The 24660-nt window shown below is 44.3% G+C and overlaps 1 protein-coding gene across 1 annotated transcript in view; it reads left to right on the top strand.

Moving 5' to 3' along the window:
• The window catches only part of Dock8 (dedicator of cytokinesis 8), a 194200-nt gene that overhangs the window by 85630 nt on the left and 83910 nt on the right, over positions 1-24660 (top strand). The window contains exons 8-15 of the mRNA XM_041661501.1: positions 529-595; positions 1452-1601; positions 5480-5560; positions 6602-6761; positions 8626-8762; positions 9555-9648; positions 11361-11523; positions 22976-23093. Coding sequence (XP_041517435.1) covers positions 529-595; positions 1452-1601; positions 5480-5560; positions 6602-6761; positions 8626-8762; positions 9555-9648; positions 11361-11523; positions 22976-23093 — 970 coding nt within the window. The remainder of the gene's footprint in view (positions 1-528; positions 596-1451; positions 1602-5479; positions 5561-6601; positions 6762-8625; positions 8763-9554; positions 9649-11360; positions 11524-22975; positions 23094-24660) is intronic.

Raw genomic sequence — 24660 nt, 5'->3', positions numbered from 1 at the left:
TCAAGCTGTTGGTTCTGGGAATCAAACTAGGGTTCTCTACAGGAGCAGTACTGACTTTTAACTGCTTGGACATCTTTCCAGGCCCAAATGGTAGAGATTTGATATCAGCAGAAGAATGTAAGCACGTCCATTGCCTATGACATAGAGACTATTCTCTAAAACATGGCAGCTACACAAGGAATGGGAAGTACCTGTCTAGGATTGTGAGTCCCCAGCATGCATATGAAGCAGTGTTTTGGATCAGACCAAAATTCCATGCAGCTCATTCTCTTGCTGCATTTTTTTTAAGCAAACATTTTTAAGAGAATGTAGTCTCCACCATGACCTCAAATGATCTGGAATTTTCCATTAACTTCACATAATTTTTCCATTAGTATCTGTGTATTTTCTCACACTGGTGGCGTTATCCCTATATTCCTGGAATCATGTTCACATTTTTTTAATGATTTTATATATCCATGCACTTGTAGAACATTCAAACTTATCCAGGCTAGAACCTCATTGATTTTTTTTTTCTCTCTTTGACAGGTTTGAGATTGAAATTGAGCCACTGTTTGCCAGTATTGCCCTCTATGACGTGAAAGAAAGGAAAAAGGTATGAAAATCAAGAGCCCATCTCATGCATCCCACATGATTCTTTGGGTTCATGTTTTCAACATCACTTCTGTGTAGCAATAAAGCACATCAGGTGTGTGTGTGTGTGTGTGTGTGTGTGTGTGTGTGTGTGTGTGTAGGGGTGTGTGCTGCATGGGTAAATGTTGACATGTGTGTGCTGTGTAAGTAAGTGTGTGTGTATAGGGTGTGTGCTACGTGGGTAAGTGTGTATGTTTATTTTCAGGTATGTGCACATACATGTATGTGTGTGTGGAGGTGTGAAGTTGATGTCATGTGTCTTTCTGATCATGTTGCACACTACTCATGCAGGCAGGATCGCTCAGTTGGACCCAGCGCTTGCTGACTGGGCTTATCTAGCTAACTGGCTTCTTTCAGAGATCCCCACTCTCTACCTCTCAGATACTGGAATTACACCTGGCCTCTATGCCCACCTTGCATTTATGGATGTTCTGGGACTTCAAACTCAGGTAGCCATACTTGTGTGTCAAGGCACAACAGATTTGAAAGCAAATAAGCATTGAGAGCTCCAGATTTGCTTTATTTACCATGTTTTTGTTTTTTAAACTGATCTGGAAATTTATTGATGTGTGCTTCTAAGAATCTTTAAGGAAAGGTTTGCTAGAGGCAGTGCTGGTTGCCTAGGGAAAGAAATAGAGAACACTTGAGGTCGTGTGTCATACAAAACAATGTGTCGTTTTTAACAAGTTCAGCTATGCATGGTTTTTTTTTTCCTGGAATTTTCTGTACTGTGGGCCAGGGGAGATGACTCTTGTAGCACCTTTAGACCAAGAATAGAACAGCTCTGACTTACTGCTCCCATTGCTGCTCATTTTCAGATCTCAGAAAATTTCCACTGTGACCTGAACTCTGACCAGTTCAAAGGGTTCCTGCGAGCTCACACACCCTCAGTTGACCCATCGAGTCAGGCGAGGTCTGCAGTGTTCTCAGTCACCTATCCCTCCTCAGACATCTACCTGGTCGTCAAGGTAATGACGCACAATCGACAGCGCATGTTCTGATGTTCGTGTTGTTGTCATGTTGTCTGTGAGGTTGGGTTGTTTCCTTCTCGGCAATTCTTCCCTTTCCAGTAACTTCTGTTAGGACACCAGAGAGGCCGGGTTGGAAGACCTACAGCCCTAGGTTGCGATCCTGATTGTGCGGTCAGAAACTTTGTGGTCTTCTGTGACTCAAGCTTCCTGAGACTCGGTTCCTCATCTGTGCTGTAGAGAACGAATTGTCGCAGCTACAGATAAAGCCTGAATCTTCCTAACTAAGGAGATCACCCTCAGCCATCCTGGTGTGGAAGGTTGCTACGGTGAAAGGAACACAAGCTGTCAGTCCCGATGGTGTTCATGTTTCTCTAGGTCCCGCAGGGCAGCATCCCCAGTCTGGCCTCTGACAGACAGCTTGCACTTCCCAGCCCTCACTCTCTCTGTTATCACAGAGCACGTGTCCAGTGAGAGTCAAGATCTGTGGGCCGTTATCCATAGACTTCACTTCACTGGAGACTGACCATATGAAAAGATTTTAATAGACCAGAGCTCTTCCCTGCGTGTTAAAGTGATTAGTTTGAATCTGATAACAAGCTTTGGGTGTTTAGCCATCTCCAGCCAAGTAGGTACACTTGTTTACTTTCTAAGGCAAAAATTTGTAAATAGTTCAACACAAGTAAACCCAGGCGTCTGATCTCATGAACCATCGGACTCTTATGATTGGAACATTTAGCTTGGTATCCTGTGCCTGTTTCACTTGGATTCCCCTGTGATCTGATAGTAGTGGATATAGATTCCTAAGAATTCAGGCAGCTTGGAGGGTACTTCCTTTAATTATTTCACAACGATGACTATAGCCTGAAGGAACCTGTCTAAAGTTCTGAAAGTTTCAAATCCATGGCTGGGACTGGAAGGTACACCTCAAGGATCGCAGATGACTTGGTAGCACTAACCAGCAGGTACCAGGTCCAGGATTTCATCCCTAGGAACGGAAAAAAAAAAAGAAAATGATAAAAATAAATTTTTTTTTTGTTAAGAATAGTGTCTGTTGCTATTGTTGTACCCTCCCCATGCTTCTCACTGTGGCACGGAATTCGACATACAGGAAAGCTTAATTTCAGCTATGACAGACCTGTTGTTAAATATACAATTCTCTCAATGGGCAACCAACAAAACTACACTAGTTCTAGAGCTAATTTTATTTGCAACTGTCCTTGATTTTTATTAACCTACAATAATTACCTAATAGTGGAAATCTGTTGGTTGCTACCACTGACTACATGTGTTCTCAGATTTTTGAATGTGGAGGTGTACCGACTTGACAGTAACAAACACATTCTAAGGTGTCTAGATATATTAAGAAATTTAGATCTACACTGGAAAGCATTCTTTGTTTGGTGCCTAGTTGTCTTAGAAGACCATCATTATAGCTGCTTTCCCTCAAATACATAGTAAATGGTGTTGTAATATTTAGACATCCCAGGTAGATGTCATGTGATGAAGAAGGGGCTTCTCACTTTATTTTTGTTCTCAAGATGAACATCAAGATCTTAAGTAGGTTGGATCACCTGGTTCAGCAATCACAGGTATTACGGTGAGATATTGTTTCAGGCTTAAAGGCTTAGTTCGGGATTTTGACTGTGTGAAAGGATTTGTTTCACAAGTGAGGATGGGTGTGAACCTCAAGCTTTTTAAAAAAATGTTTAAAATTGGTAAGGTAGGCATTACACCCACCTCTCCTGGTTTAATAAGTACATTGGAAAGTAGCCTCTTTACCTTGAAACTCTCCGCTGTTTCTAATATGCCTAGACACATGAAGACTCACATGTTCTAGTTCACACAACTACACATCAGCTAGGAAGGACCACACATGAGGTGCTCATATCCGACAAAGTTCTCGTAAAGTCACTGTGGCCCAATGCAGCAAGACCTAGACTCTCTTGGTTCTAGATTTTGAGGAGCCTTTCCAAAGGTTTCAGTTAAAGCCAAGGCATGTCCAGTCCTCACCACAGAGTCCCGACTGAAAGATTATTACCCGAACCCTTTTCTTCTTCTCTCTATCCCTTCTTTCCTCATTCCCTCCTTCCTTTCTCCCTGTGGTGCTGGGTATGGAGTCCACAGTCTTGTACATGGAAAGCAAGGGCTCTGCCACTGGGCTCCAAATGCCAACCTTGAAAGAGTCTTAATCTCTACTCAAGATTTACGTTAAAGACCTTGTGTTTTGTTGGTGTTGTTTGGTTTGCTTTGGTTTTTCAAGTCAGGGTTTCTCTATGTAGCCTTGGCTGTCCTAGAACTCGCTCTGTAGACCAAGCTGGCCTTAAACTCCTAGTGATCCACCTGCCTCTGCCTGCTGAGTGCTGGAATTAAAGGTGTGCTCCACTACCAGCAGACAAGACCTTGTTTTCATTATTTGAATTCATGGACTTTCAAACAAATTCTTCCATTTGTTCTGTGGGGTCTTGTTTGTGAGTTTTGGGAGAAGAAGAGCCATGTTTCTTGTGTTCATGGCTATTCTCCCCAGCAGCTAACATAATACAGACTTTTTGAATGAAGAATGAATGAATGCTGGTGGTGATCGGGAACACTGGCCAGTTTCTGGTTCAAGTCCTTTTCGCCCGTGTTTCCAATGGGCTTCATTTCTCAGAACCAGCCTCTCTTATGCTGCTGGCAGTGGGATGAACTTTTAAACAACTCTCTTGTAAAAAGAGACTCTCTATTGGGTCTACCCACTGAAGTTGAGCAGCTTTGTGTCACCTCCCCTGAAACTCCATTGAACACACCTCCGTCAAATGGATATTCAGATTTGAATAGTTTCTGCCTCACTTATAATGGTGCCTATTAAGAATGTGCCCACGGCATATGTTGACCAGATTTCTTTTTTGGGAGTCTCAACTAATGACACAGGCTAATGGGCTAAATCTTAGCACCTAAGATCACTTACATTTTCCCTGAATAAATAATTAGAACATCAGAAATTTCTCCCTTTCTTCCCCCTAAACACGGTGCCCATATTTATGACAATTGATTGTCAACACCTTAACTTGAAGGAAAATAGAAACAGATGCTTGGTAGGGCTAGCACTCATTAGGAGAATGAGAAGACACCCATCTCAAGACATTTCCTTCTGTCTGTTAAATCCAGAGAAGCAGCCTCAACAGGAAATACAAGGGCACAATTACAGATGATTTATTCTGTTCATTTATTCATTTTGTAGAAGGTTTTAGTTCCCAGCCTGACTCATATCTCATTTTTACTTTGTAAGCAATAATAAAGAAAATGAGCTTTTCACTTCCTACATGTGTCTCCTGGGGTTTGTTTTATAAAATAACTTTTATTGCATTTTTATTGTAGATATACATGTGTTTATTGTTTAAAATAGAAACTTCTAATCAGCGATAGGAAGGAAATACAAAATACACATAATCCCATCATATAAAAATTTACCATCATGTTATCATTTGCTGTTATCATCTTTTTAATATGTCTTGTTCTTTATTCTCCTCTTGAAATTATGTGGTTGTCTCCACACTACACACACACACACACACACACACACACACACACACGTACATACTTATTGTGGGTTTTTTTGAGACAGGGTTTGTCTGTGTAGCCCTTGCTGTCCTGAAACTTGCTCTGTAGACTAGGCTGGTCTCAAACTCAGAGATCTGCCTGCCTCCGCCTTCTGAGTACTGAGATTAAAAACGTGTACCACCAACCTCCAACTCCACTGTATATTTTTGTATATTAACATTGAAGAGCATATGTAATGAACATCAAATATTATCATTAAACATGATTTTATGGTTGCATGGATCCCATTATATGACTGTAGCTCACTCGTTTTGTTTTAATATTATTTTTGTTCCTAGATTGAAAAGGTCCTTCAGCAGGGGGAGATTGCAGACTGCGCAGAACCCTACATGGTCATTAAAGAAAGCGATGGTGGAAAGGTACAGTCATCTAAGTACTGGTGACATCTGAGGATAAACAAATTTCCAAAGTGTTCCACAGAATAGTTAATAGTGTTAGACTATAATATTTCCCATCCAAAACATGAGTAAATTATATGAGAGGAAAGAGAAACCAGTTACTGACCTGACAATAATTGAAACAAAAATACATGATTGAACACACTAACGATGCACATGCCAGTGTGAACTCTGGCTCACACCAAGCTACACCTGTTGCCTTGGTTCCGAGGCTCTGGCTACACACAGATTGGGAGCATCGCCAAAGCCCCACAAGCGGAAGAGGGTAAGAGTTCTGGCTTTCCTCAACAGCACAGGGTATTGTCTTATGCAGATTAGCAGTTGGGGACCAGCTGCAGCTTCTGCTCATCATAAATTAATTGGCACATGATAGGTCACAAAGCCATGAATAAGACTTTTCCCAGTACCAATTTGCCCAAGTTCCCACGATGGTTTTTAAAATGTGGCCCTTTTAGAATTTATCTTGTTACCTTCAAATACAATTGATTGAACTAAATAAAGACAGATATTTGCATTTTAAAATCTGTGAGTACAAATTTAGGAAGAACTCCTTGGAAGAACTGTCAACAACAATGGCATTGTTAGGAATATGTAAGGATCTTTTTAGAATTACAAGGCAGCTTTTATGAAGTAGATTCTCTTGGGCTTTGGTAGATGACATACTAGCGTTTCTTTCCCAAGTTTTTCTCAGGCGAATACAAGTTATCTGGGTAAATGAAGTGTTTGCATGTTGCTAGTGTAACAAGCCTAGGGCATGTCTTCATAGCAGAAAATGTCGTCTGCTAACTGATTGGTGTCCCTCTAAAAAATCTCTTCCTTCGGTAGCCTTTGCTTCCTTAGCAGCTGGACTTTCGTCTAAGCTGTTGCTTTCCTGTTGCCTCGCCGTAGCCACGTCCACCCCTCCCACCCCGCTCACCCTGTCAGTGTTGTTGTTGTCCCCAAGGCGGTTGACTTGGTACTGACGTTTGTTTGTTTCATCTGTCTTTTCCCATCTTCCTCCAGAGTAAAGAAAAGGTTGAAAAACTAAAACTTCAAGCTGAATCCTTCTGCCAACGTCTAGGGAAATACCGGATGCCCTTTGCCTGGGCCCCCATTAGCTTAGCAAGCTTCTTCAATGTCTCCACCCTTGAAAGAGAGAGCACTGACGTGGAGCCTGTGGCTGGTAAGATCTCCTTCTGCAACGGGAAGTGCAGGGCCCCCATTTACCAGCTTTGTGGTTATCTACTCTTAGTAAGGACTTGGGCGAACGGGAGAGTGTGGAGGTAGGTGAGAGGAAGATTGTAAGTAGAGAACTGGACTGCGTGTGTTTGATCAGTGCCCCCCAATCAATTACTGTGAGCATTTATGGAGCCTTAAATATACTTTTATAGTAAGAACTTTGGGTGGACTTTTAAGGCTTTAAAAAATTAATTTTTGGCCAGGCGGTGATGGCACATGCCTTTAATCCCAGGATTCAGGAGGCAGAGGCAGGTGGATTTCTGTGAGTTTGAAAATAGCCTGGTCTACAAGAGCTAGTTCCAGGACAGGCTCCAAAGCTACACAAAGAGAAACCCTATATTAAAAAGCCAATAAAAAGGAAAGAAAAGTTAATTTTCAGTAACCTTCCCATCTCAAATATTAAAGTGCTGGAAAATAATCAGGATAAGTGGTGAGCGCCACATTGTGTTAAACAAAGGAACTGTGGTTGGCTCCCACAGAGAAGAGTCAGCACTGTTCAAAGCCAATAAAGCAAAACTCAGACTTCTCAGCAAAATTTCTGGTCTCCTAAAGTCTATGCCAATGAGAATAAGTACCAAAGGTAAGCAGGTAACCAGTAGTTACTGTTCTTGTTTCAGACTCCTCTTCTCATTACCTCTCCATAAATGTGAACCAGTGACTTCTACAGTCAAGGGTGGAAGTGTCCAAGTGATTTCAGTTTTCAATAGACCCATACCCAATACCTGTGGTGGAGTTTCTGTTTTCCTAAACGCCTTTTTATTCAGCAAGCATTTGAGGCTACCATTGGATGTTTCTTACATTCCTTGGCTCTGTCACTTCTGAAATGCTGCCCTTTTCTGGGTGGAGGCCAGGGTGACTGTTCCTGCTGCTGCTCTCCTGGAGTTACCGGTGAATAATTGCCAGTCAGAACTCCTGCATTCCTTCCAATTGCCAGTAAACTTCACATACACCTCCCCCCCCCCCACTTTTGACCTTCACGTCCAGTTTCTCTAAGGTGCCTATTCTATTTACTGATGTATTTGAAAGTGTGGGGAACTCAGAAGGCGTTTGCAATATGCCCAAGTCATTCGAGTCGAGGACTTGCCAAGATCGATGTCAGTTAGGTCTAAGGGATAGTTTAACTTGAGCACGGAAGCTGATTTCCTAACCAGAGACCCAGTGCCTTCCGTGGCATTTAGGTAGCCAGTGCTCTCATTCAGTGTCAGTGTGAGAATTAGGCGTGAACGACGGTTGAAGAGCTGTGCTTCCCGACAATGGACTGTTTGTAACAGACAGCCTAGACTTCGCTGAGTAAAAGACACAAGGTTTCAGGCTGGCTCTTCAGAAGAAACAAAAAATGAGGAAGCAATAGAGTTTGAGAGCCTCCACCCTGTCTGATTCCCATTGGAAAGGTCAGTCAAGGCACTTATGTTACCCGGTCCACACTAGAACAGAGGCAGATGTGATCCAGAATGTACCCAAGCTGGTTTGAGTCCCCAGTGCCTTCAGGGATGGGTGAGCATGTGTGCTCTCCAACGGAATGCAAGGGGGAAAGCTAGGCAAACACTGGGGTGACTCAACAGCCTAGCAGCAGACCCTGGACTGGTTGAGTTCCAGACTGCGGCAGGGTGACATCTGGCCATCTCTGTTTGCCAGCAGGAAGAAGGGCAGGGTCCTCTCTCCTCTTGTAAGAGTGTTGAGAACATCAGGAGGGGGATTAAGAAAGGTTGAGCACTGTGTAGGTAAAATTGCATTCTCAAGGCCGGCCGGGTTCAGTAATAACTGGTGTGTGTTCCAACATGTTAGAATGACAATTGTTCTCCTTCAAGGGAGAAACTCTGTGGGTGAGCGGAGGAGTTTGTCCCAGACCAGGAGGTCTTCTGAGCGATCCCTCTCCTTGGAAGAGAATGGAGTTGGGTCCAACTTCAAAGGCACCACCTTGGCCATCAACACCTTCTTTAAGCAGGTATCTGTCTGTGTTACAGCGCCACCGAGTTGGTCTTGTTTTAGTGAGGATGTCAGAGTCCAAAGGAGTAGCCTAGTGGATAATGAGAGAAGTTAATTAGTGTCATCTGCTCAGCTGAGTTGTTGCAGGGATTAGAGGCCATTCAGATGTGCCCCTGACCAGGCATCTGTCCCATGGTGGATGTGTAGAGGGTTGGGCTTATACCTGCCTTCCCTATTCAAGACAAAGTTGAAGACAGTGAAGATGCTTTTCCCCTCTTCTTATCTCTGAAGGAGGAAGTGCAGTCGGCATTGTTTCAGGGGCTAAATGGAGTCTTAGTTGGTTGACTAACAAGGCAGATGCCTGTGGCCTTGGTTCCTCCAAGCCAGGCAGCTGCCTAGGAAAACAGCGGAAGCTCTGCCTTCAGCAATGCGCTGGAAGGTCAGCTGTAAAGAACACTGCGCAGTGGTAGTTGAACTCAGAGATTTCAGGGCTACCTGCCACATTAATTTCTATGAAAGACTTGTTAGAATAGAACCCATAATCCAGGTATGGTGGTACTCAGGAGAATGAGACAGGAGGGTTGCAAGTTGGAGGTCAGCTTCAGCTACCTGGTGGGACTCTTATCTCAGGAAAGAGAAAAGAATCAAGGGAGGAGAGAAGAGGGGAGGGGAAAATAAAGAAATAGAGAAGGAATAAACAAAATAATAATTAAAAGAATGACATTTGGGGTGGGGGGAATCTTAGAAATAGCTGGTTCCCAGTCCAGGAGTCAGCAGCCTCCCCTCACTAACCCAGAGCATCTCTTGGCAGGAGGGAGATCGCCTTAGTGATGAAGACTTGTTCAAGTTTTTAGCTGACTACAAGAGATCTTCATCCTTACAGCGGAGAGTCAAGTCCATCCCAGGTGTGTTTCTCTTTAGCCTCTTCATTCTGGTTTGCTTCTGTTGTTATGATAAAACACTCGTCAAAGGCAACTCAGAGTAGGAAGGGGCTTGTTGGGCTTTGTTCTTCCACACTGTAGTCCATCACCGAGGGAAGCCAGGCTAATTGCTCAAGAGGATCCTGGATTCAGGAGCTGAAGCAGAGACCATGGAAGAAGGCTGCCTACTGGCTTGCTTCCAGGATCATGTTCAGCAGCCTTTCTTCCACAGCTTAAGCCCACCTGCCTAAGGGTGTTACCGCCCTCCATGAGGTGTGCTCTCACACACTAATTGGCAATCAAAAAAAAAAAATACCTCACAGATGTGGCCATAGGTTAGTCTGATCCTGGCAATTCTTCTCTTGAGGTTCCCACTTCCCAGGTGACTCTAGGTCTGTGTCAAATTGTCAACAGAAGCTAACTATGATGCTCTTGAACTGTGCCCAAATGTCAATCTGTGGTTGACATTTCTTGTTTAATACTTTAATTTATTAAGCTGCCAAGGGCAATATAGATTTTTGCGTTTGAAGTTAAGAATCTAAATTGCTCTGGATTTTTGACAAATCTATTAATATTTTCTCACTCATAAGAAGGATGTATTCTGAAACAAAAGTATGCTTTAGATTTGGTCTCTCAAATAATCCGATAATTGTTTGGACAGATCACCAGCCCTTTATCACACAAAATATATGGAAGTCTTATATTTAAAAAGAAAGCTGGTGCTGGGCATTGGTGCTGCACGCCTTTACTCCCATCCCAGCACTCGGGAGGCAGAGGTAGGCAGATCTCTGTGAGTTCAAGGCCAGCCTGGTCTACAAGAACTAGTTCCAGGACAGGCTCCAAAGCTACAGAGAAACCCTGTCTTGAAAAACCAAAAAACAAAAACAAATAATAAATAAATAGAGAGCTGGATGCTTTGGTAGTTGAAGAGACTTCCTTATCCTCAAGCAACAGCCCGTATTTTATTCCTGTAGCATCTTTGGAAGCCAGAGAACTCAACCAAAGTCTACCAATTTTTATTACTACCAATGCCAGGAAGTCTGGGGTGTTTGTTTGCTCAACATATATAACTGTGGTACAGTAGATCTGGACTGGACCTTGTAGCCCAGTGGTTCCCAACCTTCCTAATGCTGCGCCCCTTTAATACATTCCTCATCTTGTGGTGAACCCCAACCATAAAATTATTTTATTTGTACTTCATAACTGTAATTTTTTTACTATTATGAATTGTAATATAAATATCTGGTATGCAGTATATCTGATATGCAATCCCCTTAAAAGGGTCCAATTCACAGGTGAACAACCACTGTTCTAGTCTGTTCCCAGTGGACAACCACTGTTCTAGTCTGTTCCTAGTGGACAACCACTGTTCTAGTCTGTTCCCAGTGGACAACCACTGTTCTAGTCTGTTCCTAGTGGAGAGCCACTGTTCTAGTTATTCCTATAGAGAATGACTGTTCTAATCCATTCCTACTCATTTTATAGTTCCTTACTTTCATTTCATAAAATGTTATTTCAAAATGTAGCATGACAGGCCTTTCTCCCAAGGTACAGGAAAATATCTGGGAACCCCAAAACACATACAGTCCCACAGCTTACCTTTATTCTCCTGAAAGAAACCCAGCTCAGTAATTGTGGGTTCCTTCTTAACATGACAGATTTCAGTAAATATTCCCCCACCCCATGATTTGCTCTAGGCTCTCTTAGGCTGGAGGTATCCCCAGCTCCTGATGTGATGAACTGCTGCCTGACACCTGAGATGCTACCCGTCAAACCCTTTCCTGAAAACCGGACACGTCCGCACAAGGAGGTTTTGGAATTTCCAATCCGGGAAGTGTATGTCCCCCACACCGTGTACAGGTGAGAAACATGGGCTCTTGTTGGGATAATACACTCCTTCTCACCCAGCCTCGTCCTACTTCCTGAGTTGGAGTAGAAACTAAATGTGATGTCTCGGAACTACAGACGATTATGAGGTCACTTCTAAGAGAGTCTTTGTCTTATTCTCTGCAACAAGAATGCGATTTCCAGTCATAATTGTTATAGATTTGCTAGGTGTCTTCTAACCAGAAGTGGAAAAAAGAAAAACAGAAAAGAAACAAACCTAGCACCGTGACTTCCTTCCATGCTGAAGGTCTTTAAGGAAAAGAGAAACTAAAATGTCCTGGTGCCACATGCCTAATCCCAGTACTCAGGAAGCTGAGGCAGGAGAATTGCAGATCGGAGGCCAGCTGCGGCTTCACGATGAGCCCCAGGCCAGTCTGGATTACAGGCAAAACAATAGCAAACAAAATTCAGCTCTGTCCAGAAAACTTACTTAGTTGGCAGAGTAGTCCTAAGATGCGGCCCATAATTTAGCATGTGGTTGTTAGGCTAATGCAATAGAGGAAATAAAAATTTCATCTTACTTTGTTTCAATTAATTTAAGCAAGTGGCAAGACTGCTGTACTGGATGGCAGAAAGTGAGACACCATAGGACTGCAGGCGAGGTTGCTGTGCTTCCCAAGTGACCTCGTTGCCTGACCTTTTAGGGAATTTGCAGGGGCATTTAACAGCACACATCTATCCAAAGCGTTGTCGCTCATGTGCTCTTGCTTATTTGAGAGGCTTTTTGCTTTTGAAATGTGGGGGAGAATGCTGTATTAAGCATCTTTTCTCCACATTCTGTCAATGACATTTTGTGGGGTTTCATTTCATTTAAATATCCAATCAAGTTTTACTGATACCACGAAGTTGGTCCTATCATCGTGTTGAGTCCCTTTGCCTTGCTGCCTGAGGTGCTTTCTTTTTTCGTTGCTGAGATTGAACACAGGAAACAACTTAAGGAAGAGAGGGAGGAAGGGAGGAAGGGAGGAAGGGAGGAAGGGAGGAAGGAAGGAAGGAAGGAAGGAAGGAAGGAAGGAAGGGAAGGATCTCTGTTGATTAACACACTGAGAGGACATGGCCCATTTTAGAAGGGAAGGCACTATGGCGTGTGGTTCAGTGGTGGAGGGGTGAGCATCTGGGCCTCCTTGGTACCTCCTCACATCATGGCCAAGTAGAAAGCAGGTAGGGAGTCAGGGCTGGCTTCCAGTGATCCACTTCCTCTAGAGCTGCTCCATCCCCCAAAGATCATACAGCCCTTCCAAAACAGCACTGCCTGCTGGGGACCTTGTGTTCAAATATGTGAGTTTGTGAGGGCTTTTCACAGTCAAAGCACAGCCCTGCCAGCAACAACTATCATAAGCTTATATGTGCCCTTCTTTCATGTCTGGTTCTGTGCACGCACGCACGCACACACACACACACACAAACACATCTGTGTATATCGATGCTGTTATGTTTGTATTCCTTTGGGCCTCAGTCTGTGTATTAGGTACTTTGGTTTTTTTCACTCAGCAGTTTTTTTTTTCTCTTTTGAGTATTGCTATGCACTCATACATGTTATTAACTTGATGCATTATGCTAAACTGTTCATTTTTCTTTTGAATTAGTCCTGAGTTTAACCAGTGGGAACAACTTGTATGTTTTAAATATCAGTATTGATTTATGTAGAGCCATATTAATTTTTTGTTATTGTTGTGTACTATTTCTTTGTCTAAAGAGGCCATATTTTATTTATCCAATTCACTGTCTGTTCTTCTTTATTTGCCTTTTGTTAAGCATTTTTTTGTGTGTGTGTGTGTATGTGTGTGTGTGTGTAGTCCAGAGGTCAGCTTTGTGATTTACCCACTTTGTTTATAGGGGTATGGTCTCTCTCACACTGGGACCGGAGCTCACAAATTATTCTAGATTGTCTGCTCAATGGTTCTCCTGTGTCTGCCTTCCCAGTGTTGGGATCATAAACTCATGATGCCATGCTCCGGTTTTTAGAGGTGTCAAGCCCAAGTCTTTATGCTTGCATGGCAGGCACTTAGCCTAGGAGCTATATCTATGAATGAGCTATCTCCCTAGCCTGACATGTGTGGTTCTCTTTTTAAATTAATTTATTTAGTTTAGTGCATGTGGGTGTCTTGCCTGCATGTGTGTCTGTGCACCACACGCATGTGTGGTGCCATGAAGGCCAGAAGAGGGCAAGTTTCCCAGACGAGATTGACAACACATTGGGCACTGCCATGTGGGTACTGGGGATTGAACCCGAGTTGTCTGGAAGAACAACCAGTGCTCTTCACTGCTGAGCCATCTCTCTAGCCTTGACTTTTGTGTTTCCTACTAGTTCTGCAAAGTCACAGATTTTGTCTTGTCCCTCTGTGAGTGTTTCCCTAGGGAATGTGCCTGGAAGTGAAATTACTGGGTTACAAGGGATATTTGTTTTCAGTTGCATCTGTATTGCTACTTTTTCCCCCAAAAATTGAATGATTATCTCTTCTCCTAGTGGTGCATGAGATCTCTCCAGTTCCTCCCCCACTCTTTCCTGTGTGACATGCAAGGAGGTTCAGAGCCCACCTGTCCCCCCACCACATGCATCTTGCAGGTTCACTAGCATGAGGCCTAAAAAGGACAGGCTAGTAGGGCACTAAGTAAAAAGTTACCATGAGAACTATACTCGAGTGCCACACAGTAAGACATGGGGCTCTTCCATACACTCAGGTGCCACACAATAACACTTGGAGCTCTTCCTTCTGGTATTTGTGAGACACACAGGTCCCCAACTTCATTTATCCTGAAGCAGCAATGCCTCATTTTCTTAAACACCCTCCTTGAAGAGCGAAGCATTTGTAGACAGTAGTCATTCTGTTCCCCACTCCCTGGAGGAAGATGAAGGCACGACCCTGTTTGCTTACAGAGGCTGTGTCTCCACCTTTGTGGAAACCTTATCCTATAATTGGAAGAGGAAGCTTGTGGCATGGGAATAAACTTACACCAAATGAATCCTAGAGCTACCCAACTGCCCCTCGGCATTTTATCCCCTGCAGGAGCTGTTTACTGCAGACATTATCCCTTAATCACATCAGTGCAGGATTTGGGACGTATCTGTGCACTGAGCCGTTCAGAATGTGGGAGTGAGAACAAGTCTAGGCCTGTGCTCTGCACCCAGCATGGTGTCCTGAGAAACAGACCTGCAGATGCAGAACTGGTCTTCTTTGGTTGTGCCTGACACAAGAGGGGATGGTCATGGCCACTGGGCTGGAACCAGATCTTCACTCTTAGAAGTGATGGAAGGCACTTCTTTCCAGTTTGGTGAGGGAAGGGCCTATTCTTAGTGCCAAGCTACTGTGTCTCAATACCCATGCCTACAGAAAGAACAATGTAACCAACTTGGCCCAGAATCTTGCTACTTTAAAACTTCAAGGAATTTAGAAAGCTTATTGTCTAAACTTGCGGTGTTAAATTTCAGTGTTTCCTCTCTGGTCCTCATGTACTGAGGGCTTACATGTGACCCACAAACACAAGAAAGAGATTTATAACTGCAAATGGCATGGGCTTCTGAAACCTCAATGCCCACTCCCAGTGACACGCCTCCTCTGACAAGACCACACCTCCTAATCCTTCCCAAGCAGTTCTACCATCTGCAAACCAAACATCCAAACATGTGAGTTTAGGGGAGACATTCTCATTCAAGCCATTACACGATCTAAAAAGATAAAATGTATGAAAATGAACGCCAAAGAGCACGTCAATTTGTGAAACCTAATCTCATAAATGTGATATGAGGCTTAACTTATAAATACCTTAGATAGCTGTGACCTCCAGAGAATAATCGCATCTGGTGTGCCCAACAGTGAATGAATCCATTGACAAAGCCACAAGTTTAGGGCTAGGTTAGTCACTTTACGCAGCCTACGGTATGGCCTTACTATGAAGGGAGCTATCACCATGAGTCTAACGACAGATGTCAACCCCCAGCCTGGCCTTCCTCCACCTCCTCAGGGAACTCCTTTGTTGACTGCGCCTCTGTAGTGTCTTCCGTCAAACTCATTGTTTATCCTGCGTGGACACTGTCCCCTGTACCTCTGCTTTATTCCAGCTGCTGTGAAGCAAGGCCCCAAGGCCCACCCTAACAGAACTGCTCAGGCTTCCCGAGCGCTGGGCTTTAACAAAATGAGCACTTGCTCAGATGCTTGCGATCACTTTACAAACTGAGAAGTGTCATTCCCAAAAGTGACTGGGTTAGCACATCAGGAACCCTGGTCTTCTGAAACCATATCCAACCTGCTCAGTATTGGCAGGAAGGATGGATCTACCCCACAGTATCAATGTCCAACCTCTATGGAGGGATTGAGCTAGACAGGTGTCCTTTAAGACTGACCCAGGCTGCAGCTCTGAGAAGTCACCAAGAGAATGACAGCAGTTTCAAAAGTGGCAAACTAAGGTTGACAAAAAAGACTGTCTGAGTCTGAGCTGCGTTCCTGTTTCCGTGGCCCTGATTTTTTTTTAAAGGCTATCTGTTTGCCTAAGAATGCATTGGAATCAACCCCTGTTTTTCCTGCTGCCCAGCAGCTGGCGATAGAAGTGCCAGCTGCCTTGCGGTGGGAGCAGAATAAAAACAGTGTGAGCTGGGGCCCAGTCCCAGCAAGGCCTTGAAGGGCATCTTATCCGGTAGCTGCCATGGGGGTGTGTGCAGAGATCACAGACGAAGCGTTTGTAATGAGCTTGTTAACTCCGTGCCGGCCTTTTAACTAGTGATTACATTAAAGAAAGCCACATAAAGTGCATCTCGTCTCTCAGCCCAGCCTCCGAAGTCTTGTTTATCTAATTATTGGACTGCCATGGAGGACTGTGCTTGCTGAGAACAAGGCTGTCAGTCGGAACACAATTTCTTTGATGGATAATTAGCTGTTTCCAGGCCTCCTCCTATTCAGTCGAGAGTTCTCAGACCAGAAAGTCTGTGCTAGCCTAACAAGTAGGTGCCTTGCATACCCCTGTGAAGTCTTAATGGTTACTGTGAGGGTTGCAGCATGCTGCATGGGTGAGGGCTGATTCCAAGGGATCGTCAGGGAGCTAGGGTTTAGTGAGTAGAATTCTTAGGACAGAATCATAATCCTCACACTGCCCTGTTCCTCCTCAGCAGCCTGATGTGTGTGAACAGCACTTTTTATGAATTCCCAGAACCTCTCTTACATTCTCAGCTAACTCGGTCTTGCTGTGTACATTCTCTGACTTGGTTAACCTTGTGCTGATGAGCCTTTTGCTCTGTGGTTATGTTATAGTGGAGCATCTTAACATACAACACTTCATGCATGTCTATCTATTGGACAGCTTCCTGCTTTTCATCTTTTGAAGAAGTGTTTAAAGAACTCTGTGTTAAGAGAGAAAGCCCTAGCATTTGTTTTACTAGTCTTAGCAGGCAGTGTCCGGAACAAACCATTTACCTCAGATGAACAGCGGGCAAAACCAAGCCATTTGAAATAGCCAAGGAATGGAAACAGAATGATTCCTGGCTCTAGAACCAACTCAGACTTCATTGTAAATCAGGCATACAGAGCCCACATCCTGATGTATTACTCCCAAACTCAACAATCTTCCCTTTTCTAAGGATGGAAAAAACTCAAAAGAAAGCCAATGTCCTAAGGTTACTTACAGCCTGGTGTGTTATTTTTTTCCTCCGCTGTGGCTGTAGTACACCCTTCAGCCACCTGAGGGCACAATGCACCCACTTCTGCAAGCCGCAACCTTTTTCATTAGCAAACAAGTGCACTGTTTTTTATATGTTTTATCTTTTGTAAATGCAAGACCAAGGAAAAGCACTCACCCAGGGCCCCAAGCGATTGTTGTTATTTTTTTGCAAAGGGTTTTATTCTCACTCCCAGCTCTGCCTTCTATCAGCGTTAAAAAAGAAGTTTAGCACTTTTTTTTTTTTTTTTTGGAAAGTGTAGTGGGAAGGGGTCAAGGTGTGCATCCGATGACACACAGTAAAGTCTCCCTTGGGGCAGTGGTTCACGGTACAAACTTACACTTCTACAAAGCCTGTCTGGCACAGGAAACAGAAGCAGCGTGAGGAGCTATGTGGAATGTGCAAGTGACCTGTGAAGGATGTGTGCCGCGCAGTCATTGGCTCTCCCGCTCACGGCTCCTGACATCCTCCTGGCTTTGTGCTCATCTGAGCCTGCCATGCTTTGGAGTTCCTGTTCTAACTAAAAGTCTTGTATTTAATGGTGACGAATGCTGGTTTTACCCCCGGAGGTTCTGTTTATAGAACTCATCCAGGTATTCACAAGACACCTCTTTTCATATAACTTAAGGTCGAGACTGCCTGGGGTATAAGCTATGGAGAAGTGATTAAAGAAAGGCAAATCCGGGCTTGTAGTTCACTGTCAAAAGTGGTTTCTCTAGACTAGAGGGAGCACCCTGAAATCCAGGGTCCCGTCTTTCTTTGGTTTCTGTATTTTTGTTGGCATTTGTCATCGTGCTTATTTCCATACAGGGTCTTCCTAGTCTGCTTGGGCTGGCCCTAGACTTCTGGGCTCAAGTGAACCTCCTGCTCTGCTTCCCCAGTAAATGAGGCTAAATATGCACCTTCTTTTGTCTTTAAACTGCTTTTCAGCGGGGCTGATTCTCCTCTGATGGATTGGCCTTCAGGACTATTTTCCCTTACTACTTTTGCTGATGTGGGAGGAGGAAGGGGGCCTTCTAACATTTCTGCTTCTATGTCTGGCTTACTTTACTTATTACAAGCAGGTCCAGTTCCACATCATGAGGTCCACGGTGAGTAGCTGTCAGTTGGGAGAGATGTGGAGCAGGCTCCGGACTTAGCTATACTTGCCTGAATTCTGAATCCCTTCACGCCGCATATCAGGGCTTCCTTCTCATTCTTGTCTTCCACTACAGTCCTTTATGATTGTGTGGTTGACCTAACATAAGACACTGTAAACAAGAAGCACTAGGAATGCCATGAGCCCATGCTCACAGAATGGCAGGGCAGGACACAGTAAGTGCTCTGTATTTATTATGCAGCTATGTATGAGCCGTGTGATTTGAAAGAGTGTCAGAGGCAGCCTACAGGGATTGTGTCTTAGTTACTGGTCCATTGCTGTGATGAAACAACACAACCCAATGACCGAGGTCACTTATAAAAAAAACATGTCACTGGGAGCTTGCCATCGTGGCAGAGAGCATTCATGCAGGCAGGCATGGAGCTGAGCAGTAACTAAGAGCTTCTTTTCTGACCCACAGGCAGGAGACAGAGTGAGACTAGCCCCGGTTGGGCTTTTGAAACCTCAAAGCCCACCCTGAGTGAGGACCTCCTCCAACAAGGCCTCACCTCCTAATCCTTCCTGAATAGTTCCACCAACTGGGACCCAAACCTTCAAATACATGAGCCTTTGGGGCCATTCTCATTTAGACCACCACACATTGATAGGGAAAATAGAGGAAGAGAATTCACTCTAAATCTGGGCAAAGTTGATACACAATATTTTTAAGGTTTTTGGCAGTGAGCTACACAGTTGGCTTTGAACTTCCTAGCAGTAAATCCTAAATAAAAGGGGGGAAATATCATAGTCAACCATTGGGCTTTTTATGTCTTTGGATTAAAAGCAAACCAATTCTCTTGGCCAGTGCTTCTTGAAGTTGGCTATGTTGGGCACAGACTAGCTCCCAGGTAATGCTGGTGTTGGTTGCCTTCTGTTCCACTGGTAATGACAGAGTTGTAGAGCGCTTGTGTGTGTTTACAACACAAACTTCCACTTTTAAAAATACAGGCCCTATGGGGCTGGAGAGATGGCTCAGTGGTTAAGAGCACTGTCTGCTCTTCCAGAGGTTCTGAGTTCAATTCCCAGCAACCACATGGTGGCTCCAAACCATCTGTAATGAGATCTGGCGCCCTCCTCTGGCATGTGGGTATACATGGAGGCAGAAAGTTGTATACATAATAAATAAATGTATCTTTAAAAAAAAATGCAGGCCCATTAGGTTTGTCGGTTTTCTAAGTAATTCCCAGCACATAAAATACTGAGCTCTCAAGGGGGGCCTAACGGCACCTGCCTGTAATCCTCCTTGCTCAGAAGAGGACTACCTAGAACAACGGTCAAAAACCAAAGCCAATGCTGAGCTCTGAGAATTCCCATTTTTTTTTGTATATTTGTGTATTTAAAACCCTAGCGCTTCTATCTGACACTGGGGGTCAGCACCTGTGCGTCCTAACTGTGAAATAATGGCAGCTACTCCTAGTACTTCTATCATGGATTTTCCTGGAGGTGAAGTATAAATGGCAAACCAAAATCACCTCCTCGGCGATTTGCCTTGCTTCAGTGATGTATCTGGATTGCCACTTCCTTTTGAATGCTTGCATAAAAGCCATCAGTCAACCACAGATACTGACGTCAGTGGGCATTTTGACCATGGCTCTGCTGGAATCTGTCTTGCCGTCTGGCTGCTGAAGAGATGAAGGGCACCCACTTTTCTCATTGCAGCAGAGCCTCTCTTAGGTGCAGTGGACCCCCCTGCATTTACACTGCAGCAAATGACTCCTGGAATCTTTTTTGCCTCTGGGGAAAAAAAAAGCTTAGTAGGGGGAGTTTTAGAGAACAGCTAAAGACTTTGAAATGGCCACGGTGCTGCTTTGAGAAAGCAGAGGGCTTTTCTATGTGAGACTTCTGAGATTAGACCACAAAGATCCAGTACTAGCCATCAACTTTAAGGCAGGGTATATTGGTTGCTATTAAATCAACACATACATCTCAGGGCACAAAAAAGCTAATAGCACTGGGAAAAAAAAACATTTTCTTTTTTACCTTAAGAAAAGAAAGGTATTCGCTCTGTAGACAAAGAAGAGCCAAAACACTGAGAGAGTGAGTGTTCCCTTGATGAGGATGAGGGTTTATGTGGGGTCAAAGGATTCTACTGGCCAGTTCCTAGAACAGCGTCAATCCAGGGATCTAAGACCCTCCTCTGGCCTCTGAATGCATCCCTTCCTCCCTCTGAATGTTTGAGTCTCTTGCTGTGTAGCCCAATAGGCCTGGAGCTTTTACCAGGATTCCTGCCCTCCCCCTGCATACTGGGTTTATATGCTCACCACAGCCTATAGGTTGATGCACTTGTTAGTTCCCCTGAGGTTTTAAACAGTTCAACTTTCCAGAAGCAAAGTCTCTCAAAGCCATACAGGCAGAAGAAACAAAGAATGGATTCTAATCTCTGCCCCCTGGCTCCAGCGTTAGCCCTTTTCAGGATAGCCTATCCCCGCTGCTCAATCAATTTTAACCCTCTTATTGACGTGGCAACAGTGGAGATTAGCAAGAATGAGCAATGGGAAGAGGTATACATACTCCCAGGCAGGCATGTTTATGCCCTTAGCAATGTACGCACACACACACCTCTTGTAGCACTAACGTAAACTTCTTCAGTCCATGAATATACCAGTGTCCACTTTGATGGCACCTGTGCTTCAGCTGTATCAGATTTACTCTGACTGGCGAACCAGATGGACCGGTACCACTGAGACAGCAGAGGGTAGAGAAGACATGATAGATGTTGGTCCTCTGCCTCTCAGCTGCTGACTCACAGACTGGACTCACCTCATCTCTCAAGGCTATAATTTTCTCATCTTAGAAAATAGTGGCTTGCGCTAGGTGCCTCCCAACCTGAATACCCCCAGATTCTAAGCCAAACCTTCTGTTGTGCCGTGATCCATCGTCTCCATTCCTGGGTAAGGCTCATTAAATATTCTGGCCGTTGAAATTGAATTCAAATGGATGCCTTACCTTGCTTTACACTTGAATATAAGAAGTATTCAGTGCACACAGGAATAAGAGCCAATAAGAGGACAGGGTGCAAGATAGCCTAAAACAAAGGACAAAACCCCAGGGGTGTTCCAGCTGCCACTGCGTCCGTCAGGATAGTGATACTATTGTGTGAAGTCGGAGTGGCCTAGAAAGGGTACCACAACTCTACCAGATCCTAGACTCTCACCCCCAAACTATCTCTAGTGAGCACCCAGTTTAGAGAGACAAGGATCAGCAAACCATAGGAATGCTATATATTTACCCCTATGACCTTTGAACTTGGCATACAAAGCAACAGCTCCTGTGTTCTTCAGAGCTCCAGATACTGATTTTTCTCCTTGAATAACCTAACAGCGTTCCTTACTACAAGATATTTGAGTAGAAAATCCTTGGGTTTTGTTTTGTTTTGACTTTTGTTTTTGAGGCAGAATTGTGCTGTGTATCCCTGACTGGTCTGGATTTTATTATGTAGATGACACTGGCCTCAGACTGGCAATGATCCCCTTGCATTTGCCTCTTGAGTTCTGGGATTACAGGTGTGCACTCCTGCACCCAGCTCAGAAGAATCCTTGTGCTGTAGCATCTTCCTGGATGGGACATAGTCTTCTGTAGCCAGCTTTAGAATCTTAGAATGTTAATCCATCTTAGAGCATAAAAATTCTGAAGTGCGCGTGCACGTGTGTGTGTGTGTGTGTGTGTGTGTGTGTGTGTGTCTGTCTGTCTGTCTGTCTGAGAAATATATCTGAGAAACGTCAGCCAAATAAAGTGAATTCTAAACACTGGGGAGAGGAGTAGACTTCCGCCCTTCTCTGGTATTCAACGTACACATTAGCCTGTTTAGTTTATTTGACCCAGGCTTCTTCAGCAGTGTTTGCTTCCCCCACCACCTTTTCTTCTCCAGCTGCCTGTTAACGCTACAGAACACCAGGTTCTGTAGAAGGTGTAGAACAGACTGGAGAATACAGACTTGGGAGGCAGCTTTCACCCTCCACAAAGCTAATGGACTCAGCCATAATGCTTACAGTACTAACTAAGTAGGGTTTAATGATAGTCTGCGAAATGTTTTTGTTTTCATTAATGACTGGTTGCTAATGAAATATATTTGCACAATAAGGCTTTCAAATTTATTTTGAAATCAAAACTAGACTATGAAAACTGGGGAGACAGGATCAGCCTAATTCCCAAATCGGGCCTCTCTAATGCAGTAACTACTTAGCTTAGAAGACTGTCGCATCTTAAAATATGAAGCAACCCCCTCCCACGCTCTTTGCAGACCAGGACTGGGATTCTGAACATGAACTTGCCTGTTCCTAGTGGTTCAGAGGGATTACATTTGTAGCATGGCTCTCAATGTTTGCTCTGATCTTAGATGATTTCCTTGGGACACTCTGCCTGGCCCATCAGAAGCGGGTCCACACAGCTATTCATTTGCCTCAAACTTGACTGTTGGATTCACTTACCCTTTTCTAGTGAGACATCAATAGTCACTATCTTTCTGAGGTGGTGGCAGAGCCTATGGTCTTGGTGAGATGCCATCATGATGTACCATAGCCAGGGTCACAGGAGCAGGTGATGACACAGATCGACAGTGTTACTTCAGACTTCAGGTTCAGGTGTTGGTCTGTGAGCAGAAGTGGACTCTAGATATTGATTATTGGTTCTCTCTTTTCCAGAAATCTTCTCTACGTCTATCCACAGAGACTGAACTTTGCTAACAAACTAGCGTCTGCCCGCAACATTACAATAAAGATCCAGTTTATGTGTGGAGAAGACCCCAGCAACGCCATGCCGGTAAAGAGAGGGTAGCGTTTACCTCCAGTGGGCGGGGGGCGCTATCCTCTCTTTGTCAGTTCACAGGGATGACGTCTTGAGTTCTCAGTATACAGACTATGCCCATCACCCACCAAGGTCTCTTGATGATGCTAGACAAATGCTTTGCCAATAAGCCATACACAGTGTATTCTGTTCCAGCATAGCCTACTCTACACATACAGGGACCTTTCTGGCTAGTCCAGTATGGTCCCTAAGATGATGGTGGGGAAACAGCATTTGTCTTAAGTCTCTTTCCCAAATGATGCCATTGTGAGATGCCATGCCTTGGAACTAAAGGCCATTTTACAGGACCAAGAGGTCTTGTAGGATCTCTCCACACTGCCCGTGGAACAAGCCGTTCTAATGCTCTACAAGTCAGAGGGTGGCTCTGTGCTCTCTACTTGGCTGAATTTCTTCCCCATACACTCTTAGATGAGTATGAGACCATTTACAAAAATCCAGAGTGTAGCCTAGTAATGATAACACCACCTCAACACCTTTTAGAAATGAATCTATCCTGAGGCAAACTGTAAACCAAGTGTACTAAAATAGTCTTATCTAAGAAGCCCACAATGCCCAAATTTGCTAGTAAATGATGTATTGCTGTTTGCACAATTAATGGAATTCAGCTAATGGTCAGCTGAGATTGCAACTACTAATAGAACACCTGTTTAGCATGTATGGAAGTCCTTGGTTTGATACCCTGCAATACACAGTACATGGGGGGTGGAGTGTTGGCTTTTTGCCTCAGATCCTTTTCTGGAGGAAGAAATTTCTTCCTAGTACTTCCTTTCCTCGTATATCTACTTTCTGAAAAGCCACCCCTCTCTCCCACCTGTTCCCTGATGCAAGGTGTCCTCTTGCCACAGTGGCAAAAATGTGGAAGGGGGAGGGTGCTTAGGAGGAAAGGAATGTCTGTTGGGGTCCCCTAGTCCTCTCTGCCCAGACCTGACAGCTCACCACTAGGGCTTCCCCATGTCTAGATCCTGTGTGAGGCCAACTTACTCAGTCAAGGAACAATGGCAGTAAATCTCAGCTCGCCAAGCCATGGGCCTGGTCTCTGGATTGCTGCATCTAGAGGAAAAGGCTCTTTCATTTGCCCCGGAGCAGGTCCACCAGTCAAACCGTGTGCCGTCGGTGCAGACCCCATGCATGTACTGTTGTTGCTGCTGCAGACTCCATGAGGCATCTGCACACAGGTGGCCAGGGCAGTGGAGACTGTAATCTCCCAGAAGGCTAAGTCCCTGTTCTTGGAGGGGAGAAGATCCTTGCATCTCACTAGGGACAAATGAGTATGATATTGTCATGTTGTGTCTGGGTGCTGAGACAGGGACAAGACTTCTTGTTGACTGAGGTTTCTGTCCCGCCTGGTTCCACAGCTGTTTATTCCCAAATAAACACACAGAGGTCTACATTAATTATAAACTGATTGGCCTATTAGCTCAGGCTTCTTATTAACTCTTATAACTTATTTTAGCCCATAATTCTTGTCTGTGTTAGCCACATGGCTTGGTATCTTTTGCGGCAAGGCAGTCACATCTTGCTT

This window comes from Microtus oregoni, unplaced genomic scaffold, assembly GCF_018167655.1.
Source record: "Microtus oregoni isolate MIOR12 unplaced genomic scaffold, Mior012 000012F_ref0000307, whole genome shotgun sequence".
Taxonomy (NCBI): Eukaryota; Metazoa; Chordata; class Mammalia; order Rodentia; family Cricetidae; genus Microtus; species Microtus oregoni.
This window is presented reverse-complemented; position numbering and strand designations above follow the sequence as displayed.